This window comes from Varanus komodoensis, unplaced genomic scaffold, assembly GCF_004798865.1.
Source record: "Varanus komodoensis strain SLA01 unplaced genomic scaffold, ASM479886v1 scaffold1, whole genome shotgun sequence".
Classification (NCBI taxonomy): Eukaryota; Metazoa; Chordata; class Lepidosauria; order Squamata; family Varanidae; genus Varanus; species Varanus komodoensis.
Genome location: NW_025335268.1, coordinates 130497425 through 130506282, shown reverse-complemented (window position 1 = coordinate 130506282; position 8858 = coordinate 130497425). Strand labels below are relative to the sequence as shown.

At 43.4% G+C, this 8858-nt stretch overlaps 1 protein-coding gene across 1 annotated transcript; it reads left to right on the top strand.

Annotated features, from left to right (window-relative positions):
- Positions 1-617: 617 nt before the first annotated feature.
- AVPR1B (arginine vasopressin receptor 1B) lies at positions 618-8239 on the top strand. The gene is made up of 2 exons (XM_044451445.1): positions 618-1569; positions 7920-8239. Exons 1-2 carry the CDS (start codon positions 618-620, stop codon positions 8237-8239), a joined length of 1272 nt encoding a protein of 423 aa, XP_044307380.1.
- Positions 8240-8858: the final 619 nt, after the last annotated feature.

Below are 8858 nucleotides of genomic sequence, written 5' to 3'. Positions count from 1 at the left end.
ATTTTGGATTTATTTATAAATGTCCACTTTTATTCAATGGACTCTCTAGATGGAAACTGTGCCTGTCTGTATGATTATTTTTCTGTATTCACCAATACATTTGTAAACAGCTCGGCAAACTGATAGAAGTACTATCAAGGCTGATCAGTTCAGAGAAGCGAGAAGAATTCTGAGTTGATCCAGACAGGGTAAGGAGCTATAAAGAGGTGAGGGAAACAGGAAAGGGAGGACGGTATCATCCCAGGAGCTGGGGTATCTTTACAGGGAAGCAATGGGTGTTAGGATGGGTGCAGAAGAGAGAAGTGGAAACTGACAAAAATATTGTATGTACTGCATGTTTACAAAAGATTTGAAGCTTTTCAGGAAAACTGGAAAAGCAGACTAAGAACTGATTGTTTTGCTCACTGAATCTGATTCACCCGGTAACAGAAAGAGATAACCAGGCCAAATATTAAGGGAGCAAAAATTAAGGGAAGAGCCAGCACAGTGGTGGAGAAAGGAACCAGGTTTCTGCAGATCCAGTCAGAAAGATGTTATTCTAACAATATTCTAACAAGAGCCTCATACTGCAGTATCTGCTTCTAGGAAAAATCACCAAACACCTTGAATCCCAGCCAATGGAGAAGAACAACACTTACCTCAGCAGTCTTACAGGTAACCCTCTGCCAGAGAACATCAAACCACAGAATGGGGCCCCCAACCAGACTGTTCTCCACACACGAGATGAAGAGCTTGCCAAGGCTGAGATTGGTGTTTTGGCTGCAATTCTGGTGGTGACGATGGTGGGAAACCTGGGTGTTCTTCTGGCCATGTACCGGTTAAGGAAGAAGATGAGCCGGATGCACCTTTTCATCCTACATCTGGGCTTGACTGACCTCGGGGTAGCCCTCTTTCAGGTGCTTCCCCAGATGATTTGGGAGGTGACCTATCGCTTCCAGGGGCCTGATCTACTGTGCCGAGTTATCAAGTACCTGCAAGTGCTGAGCATGTTTGCCTCCACCTACATGCTCATTGCCATGACGGTAGACCGCTACATGGCCGTGTGCCACCCACTGCGTACCCTCCAGCAGCCCAGCTGCCAGGCCTACCTGATGATCGGGGCCACTTGGCTGCTCAGCTGCTTATTCAGTCTGCCTCAGCTCTTCATCTTCTCAGTAACGGAGGTGCGTCAAGGCTCTGGGGTGCTGGACTGCTGGGCAGATTTCAAGTACCCCTGGGGCGCTAAGGCCTACGTCACATGGATGACGTTGTCTGTCTTTGTGCTGCCAGTGGCCATCCTCATGGTGTGCTACGGCCTCATCTGCCATAAGATCTGCAAGAACCTCCAAGGTAAGACCCAAAGTGGCGGGGCCTGTGCCACTGCTGCCATCTCCTATGCAGTCACAGCCCAGAAGGGAGCTGTGGAGTGCCCTTCCGGCTCCCGGGTCAGCAGCGTGCGCACCATCTCCCGTGCAAAGATCCGCACCGTGAAGATGACCTTTGTCATAGTGCTGGCCTATGTCGCCTGCTGGGCACCCTTCTTCAGTGTGCAGATGTGGTCGGTGTGGGACAAGAATGCACCAAATGATGGTGAGTAGAAGAGGTACAGGGTCAGCTTAAGCTGGCTTCCTCTGTAAGTGTTCATGGATCATGGCCAGTGCAGTCACTGGACTTTAACCAGGTCTACACATGGACCAAGTGTAGAGTTTCCTTTCAAGTCAAGTCAGATGTATATAGCAATTAGCCATTCTACTCCAGAATGTACACATAATCTACTCCAGAATGTGCTGCTTTTGGTTTCCCTACCTTAAATAGGATGTGGCAAGCAATGGCATCAGGCTAGAGAGTCCAACAGGGCACACTCCATAGAGTTTCCTTTCTCCAAAGACTTGTCCCAGGCCATTTAACATCATCTTAATGTTTTCAACAACATTTAAATACTGGTATTGATATTTCCTCTTGCATCCTGGCAGCTTGGATGTGTTCTTCTCTTTCAGATGATTTTAGCTCTCACCAGGTTATTTTCTCTGTTGTTGGTTTGGCTTTTAGTTATTCATTTAGTGTATATTGTGATGGTTTATCATGGAATTCAGACATATCCATTCCAGAAAAGATAGCACTCACTCTCTCTCACAAACACACACACACCCACCCCAAGAAGATGACAGATTTCACACAAAAATGCAAACAGGTATTCATTTAAACAGTTCAATGCCCTCTCTGTCTCTTGCACAGAAATGGACACCAGCTCCTCTATTATACATACAGACTTATAGAACAAAATCAATCACTTGCTCATGCATCTGTTCACATTAGGCAAGAAAGGAAGAAGGAAGAAGACTGATCTTTCAATACATACCTGCTTCTCTTGTACAGTCATTACAAAATGCAATGCCTAGCCAGATCTCTGTGGCAAATGTACATGATATATATTGTACTCTAATTGTATTGCATTGCTTTGATTGCATTGCTCTGTAACTCCATCTAGCTCTGACCGAACAGAACAGAAATTACTTTGCATATGAAGAAAGTTGTGGAGGGGGGGGTTCATTAATTATTTGCCCTAGAAATGTCTACACATTTTTAAAAGAGTTTATTACAATACAGATGTGCCTAAATCACAGTTTTGAAGTAACATTGGAAATCACATGCTTCAGTAGAAACCCAATTCATTACATAAATCAAATGCAAACATGTATGAATTATCATGCTGTAATGAATGTACAATATGCTTTCATGGTCTTAATTTCCTTATTTTGATTTCTTTACAGATCCTTAATCAGCTTACTTTTGCATGTTTTACCTAGGGAAGGATCCTTTATGGGGGTGTTTTCATCCAAAAACAGAAAATTGTTTACAGAGATTATAATTAAAAGTATTTAGAACTTTGGAGAAAGTATTTTCTCTTGCTTGGTGGATTTAAGTTAAAGCCTAAATAGCATGGTCAACAGAAGATAAAAGACTGGAAACAATACTTAAAGTGTCTGAATTAATAAAACCTGTTTGCTTGGTGCCTGAAAGATAACAGCATTGGTGCCTAATATGCTTCCTTAAAAAGGAAATTCCATAATTAAGATGCCACAGCCCTAATGCCAAAATGTCCCATTGTTAGTGGGGGAGAAACTTGGAGAAGGGCATTGGCAGATTAACAGAAATGAGCCATGAGCTGTTCAGGGCTCTGAACATACTGCATTCCAGTAAGACCTCAATATATAAATACAAAACTATATCTGACTTAGTACAAACCAGTGATTCTAACAATCTCAATTTTTGCATGTGTGTGGAGGGGGCGTTCTTTTATTAACAATTAGATACAACTCTTGCTGATTAGCAGGAAGTCATTCAGAATAATCCAATCTACCTCTTGCCCATCCCTTGGCACAGAAAACAAACACTTGTCAACATTTGCATGTTGCAAATGGAAGATCTGCAGCAAGTTGCCTTTCCAGGAACTTTCTGACCTTACTGAAGCATTGTGATAAGCTTCCAAGAAGACCTAGATTGTTCCTTGAAGCACAAACTGGAAACCATTGTGCTAATGTATTTAAAATGGTGAGATTGAACCAGTATCATTGAACCAGAGCAGAGAGCACACATACTTCCAGATTGCATTAAAATTGAACAGACGACAAATCTGTGCATTTATTAAATATAAAGTGCCTCATATATGAAGTATCTCTGGACATTGTATGGATTTAGAAAATACACTAAATCCACAAACAATGAAAAATCAGCACAGATAAAACATTCAACAGATATATGCCAGTATGATACATCATAAAGTACAAAAGCTAAAATGGCCAACAGGAAGGGACGTTAAAAACCAAACTGCATGGAACAAAAATGCAGACCTTAAAAATCCCGGGAGAACAGAATGGTCTTAGCTTACCACAGAAAGAAAGTACTGAAAACACTAAGTGGGCTTCCCTGGCAAGAGTATTGCAAAGTCAGGGGTCACCATCCTCTGAACTTCTGCTTGATGGGGCACCCGGAGGAGGATTTCTGAAGGTGACCTAAGGGTATGGGGAGCTACATAGAGAAAGTGAAGTTCTAGTCTGAAATGATGCTGAGCTTTTTAGGCAGTGGTGTCTCCGGGCCATGGTTATCAGAGATGCTGCACCAACACTATCTGTATTAGCAAGGATGCTGATGCCATCTGCTCTATCCCCAGCTTCCTTGTTTTCTCCAAACTCAGCTGTAAGCAAGAAGTTGGATGGGGCAGGAGGATGTGTTTTCCCAGCCGAAACATATTGTTCCCTTTTGTCATGCAAGTAATTTGTAAGGGATAGGGCCTTTGTCCTGAGCAGGCAATTAAGACCCAGTAAGTTTGCAAAAGGCTGCTCCTGGTGGAGGTGAAAACTGCCAGAGGTGGTTTGTTGATATAGTTCAATGCAGCCACCTGAAGTTTTGAACCTTCCTTAGGGGCTTGGCTACAGTGACAGTCATAATTTATTGCTACAACATGGCTTAAATAGCAGAGCCAGCATTTTGAATTGAACCTAGAAATGAACAGGAAGCCTGTGAAGGCAAGATAGGACCCATATAATTTGCTCATTAAAATGCCTGGTCTCAGTTAAAATGTCACAACCATATTTTTCTCTGGCTGAAGTTTTCAGAAGTCTACAAATGGACCATCTTCAGATAGGGTTGATAATGTTAATAGGATTCGCATTGTCACAAAGTTCATCCTTCTTAACCCAGAGATCCAGAATGCCTATGACTGTTCTTAGTCCTTATTACAAATTGCATAAATTGAACACTGCAAATTCCCTTTGTATGTTAATGCTGAGGAGAGCACATTTAACAGTAGCTTCACTTCAAAGCACCCTCAATCCATCAGTCTAGTGCCTGGAAGTACTCAATTCACACAAGTGCCCTTGACTTTAACTCTCACTGAATGTAATGGGAGTCAAGGGTAACATTAAACATGAAGTCCCATTCACCATGAGATCTTATTAATATTAATGGAGTTTATGCAACTTTAATGTCCCCTGGATTATTTTCTTAGAAATGCTGCTGCTCTTATTGAAGCCGACGACAACATTTTCTTTGGTAAGTTTGGAGCAGGAGCCCTTAGATTTAAATTTTTAGACGGAGGTTATGGGAAAGCATGCCTGTGCTTCCATTCCAAAAATTGTACAGCATGCTGATTCATTCCATAAAAACCAAACCAAATCACTAAGAAAGTGCAAAATAGTTGTGTTCCTCTACCATTGTCCACAGCTTTTGCCATTTCTCTTGCCTACAAATATTCTCACCTTTTCATAACCTTTGAAAATGAAAGCTATTTATTTATGAGGCCCTAAAAAGGAGATACAGAACCTCAGGTCCATAGGCCATATTTGGCCATCCTGGGGTTCTGCTTCTGCTTTCTGGACTGGAAAAGGTTGAACATCCCTGCTGTAAAGTACAGGGCTAAAGGTGAAAAAGCACATTCCACTCTTGACTGTAATAGGACTGGAAATGCATAACGAATGATTAATTGAGTTAAGTTTAATGTACCAATCAATTAAATTTCACATGAACAATATTTTGCAGAAAGGGTTAGAGAATGTCACAACAGGTTTCCCCTTAGAAGAGACATTTCAGAATTAAGGCGTTGCAGGGCATATTTTTTTTGGGGGGGGGGCACCTCTTCTAAGTATGCCTGCTGGCCATCTGTGTTCCTGAATTTTAAAAGAATAGAGTTTTAAAAGTTCACTGCTTTATCAGAACCAGATGTGTTTAAAGGGTGCAATCATATGCAAGCTTAGGTGCATATAGGCCTTAGGATTCTCCAGTCTGCAAAGGCCAAACCCCCAGTCTACCACCTCTCAATCAGCATGGAAAGAACTGTGCCAGATGTGCCCCAAGGTCACAAGTGAGTCTTGGAGAAAGAAAAAGGAGGCTGGAGCACGAAGGAGAGGCCATTATTACATCAGTTCCTATCAGAACCTCAGCCTCCTTCTGTCCCAAGTGCTAAATATTGAGGGTGCAAGTTTCAGCAGCTCTGACACCTCACTCCCACCACTCATAAGCATCTGGCACTGTATCCTAAGGATGCATTTCTTTGCATGTTTGGACAGAAAAAGCTCCTACAGTTCCCTCATGATTTGAGTCTAACAACAGCTAGCAGACTACAGATTCCTCATGCTCCATCATAGGAAGTGAATTGTAAGCCATCCAGAGACCCACTAGGTATTGGACAGGGTAAAAATAGCCACATGAATGAATGAATGAATGAAGTGTATTCCAATGATTCTGAAAAGGTGATCCAAAATTCAATGAATAATGAAGCCCCCTTCATTGTAGGAATCTATTACTGTACTGTGCTGAGATTTATCCTACCATTCTCATTTCACATGATTAGAAAATAGAAGTAATTCAAAAGAGAAGAATGTTTCAGAGAAATTACCTTGAGTAGGTGTGAACCTATCCTCCAGGAGGGGTACAGTGAACCCACCCTGTTCCCTAGGCTGCATATCCACAAGACACTCCAGGTAAACTCATACAGTCTTTACATGTAAGTTTTTTTCTCTAGTTACCACCATGAGGCCCAGCCAGCCTAGAGGTTCTTGTGCAGGGTAAAGACATCCACCTCCTTTTGCTCTTTCCAGCTTTGCATCCCCAAAATGTCCGACAGTATTGGTTTGAAGTACTTTCCCTTTGGGTGGCACACCTACCTGGAGCAAGGCCTGTCTATTCCTGTGGGAGAGGCTCCCCTAGCCTCTCTGCACAGGAGGCTTCTCCTGTGCTTCCATGCCAAGGATTAGCTCCAGGTTTGGATATGACAGCTGTTCTCAGTTATCTCTCCCTGCTTGATCCTTCCAGACTCCTTGCCAAAGGAAGTCTAGGCAGGGGACTGCAGAAAGGATTCTCCATGTTCTTCTGGTGTGACATACAGCAATTCTCTGTCCTCCTTCCAGACTCCCACTTCCCACTACATCCCAGAACTTAGTAGTTTGCTCTGTATGAGCCCCAGTTTTTGCTGATGCGGCTCCACTCACCCCAGCTGGGCTAGCCTAGCCTCACTGATCAGAAGTCTTCCCAGGCAACCTTCCATTTCACCTTTATTCTCATATCTGGCTGCTCAGAAAACCAGGACATAAAGATGACTTTGACCCAGTGAGTCCTGATGACCTCTTATAGTTCAGGGTTGCGGGTTTTCTGTTTACCTCACTTGGCAGTGTACATGTATGTTCTGTCTTTCATTGTACAGTCATCTCTCTGGAAGGCCGTAGTCTTCTTGGCTTCCCACACTTTACTGAAAGTCCAGAGGAAGACATAATGATGTAATTCCTCCCATACGTTTAATTCAGATCAGAAAGGGCTTGTATCTGGGAGACTGCAGGGTAATGAAAAGAACACAAGTGCCCTGCTGGATGAGACCACAGGTCCATCTGAACCAGCCCTCTGTTTATGTAGTGGCCAGCCAGCTGCCTGCAGGAAGCCAGCAAGTGGGATATGGATGAACTACCATCTTCCCATTTATATTCCTGGACAATGTGGGCATGCTGCCTCTGAAACTGGAAGTAGCAGGTAGCCATTGGGACTTGTAGCTACAGACAACCTCATCCTCTGTGATGTGTAATAGAAAGAAAGCACATGCACACAACTCTGTTAGCCACCTCACAGTGACTGGGCAAGCTCAAAAACACAGCCAAAATAAATTCAATGTAATTTATAAAATGCTGGAAGAATTATGCAGAAGAATGAAATGAACTTCCAGGAAACTAGATGGTACATTTGGGCACAAAACTAGTTCTACTGTTTCCCTGGATATGGAGGGACACAGTAGTGCCTCTCCTTGCAGTTACTATGGAAGTTTTAATGGAAGTAACAGAATTATCCACATTAGAGAAAATCCGCATCCACAATCATTCCTCAGAAATATGATGCCTGGAAGACTTTCACAGGCCTGAAAATAATCATTCCTCTATTGCTTCTTTGTTTTGTTTCAGAGTCCAGCAATGTGACCTTTACCATCACCATGTTGTTGGCCAGCCTCAGCAGCTGCTGCAACCCCTGGATTTATATGTTCTTTAGTGGGCATCTCTTGCAGGATATCCTGCACTTTTTCTCCTGTTGTGGGAGGCTCCCCTCCAATCTCAAGAGGCAGTTCTCCAATGGGAGCCTCTGCAGCCGGAAAACCACTATCTTGACTCACAGTCCCCAGAGCACCTCGGCAGCTGCTGGTGTCAGGATGCAGATGCAGCTGGGAAGTTTGAAAGATTGCTACCAGCCCTATGAGGACACAGTGACTGATTCTGGGGTACTCTGAAGTACTGGCATGGGCCAGTGTGATGTCAATAGAAGCTAGTTCTTCTGTGCTTCTTTCCTGGAGCTTTGAAACTAGCAAAGGGCAGAAGAACATGATGGTCTTAACTTGTGCAAGGGCTTTGTTGTATACAAACCCAAGTGTTTTAGCTGGGAAACTGCACCCAGTTTCTGTTGATATGACTTACTGCTAGAGAAAGAGCACCTCTCACTTTGGCTGCTTAGTCAGGTCTAATCCTTTTCTCTTCTAAGATCCCATTCTGAAACAAGTTGATTAATGTAAACTGTAATCACATGCCCATGAGCTCCAACAGTATGACCATAGGACTCACCAGCAGAACAATTATTTCATATGGGCACCACTGCCGTTGAAGCATCTCCCAGTCCCAACACCATCACAGCTTCCATGCGCCATTTGCCCTCCCTTCTCTCCCACATCTGATGGAAAGCACATCTCTCATCACATTCCTCACTGGCCGAAGAGAAGCATGGGCAAGCTCTCAGTCCCAGGCCAACAGTATATGAGGCTGTAATAGCCTCTGAACCAGGCACTTTGCCAAGATGACCCCTGATCCAACTAGTCCAGCATTGTTTTTCCAAATTCTTCTGAGAACTGCACTAGT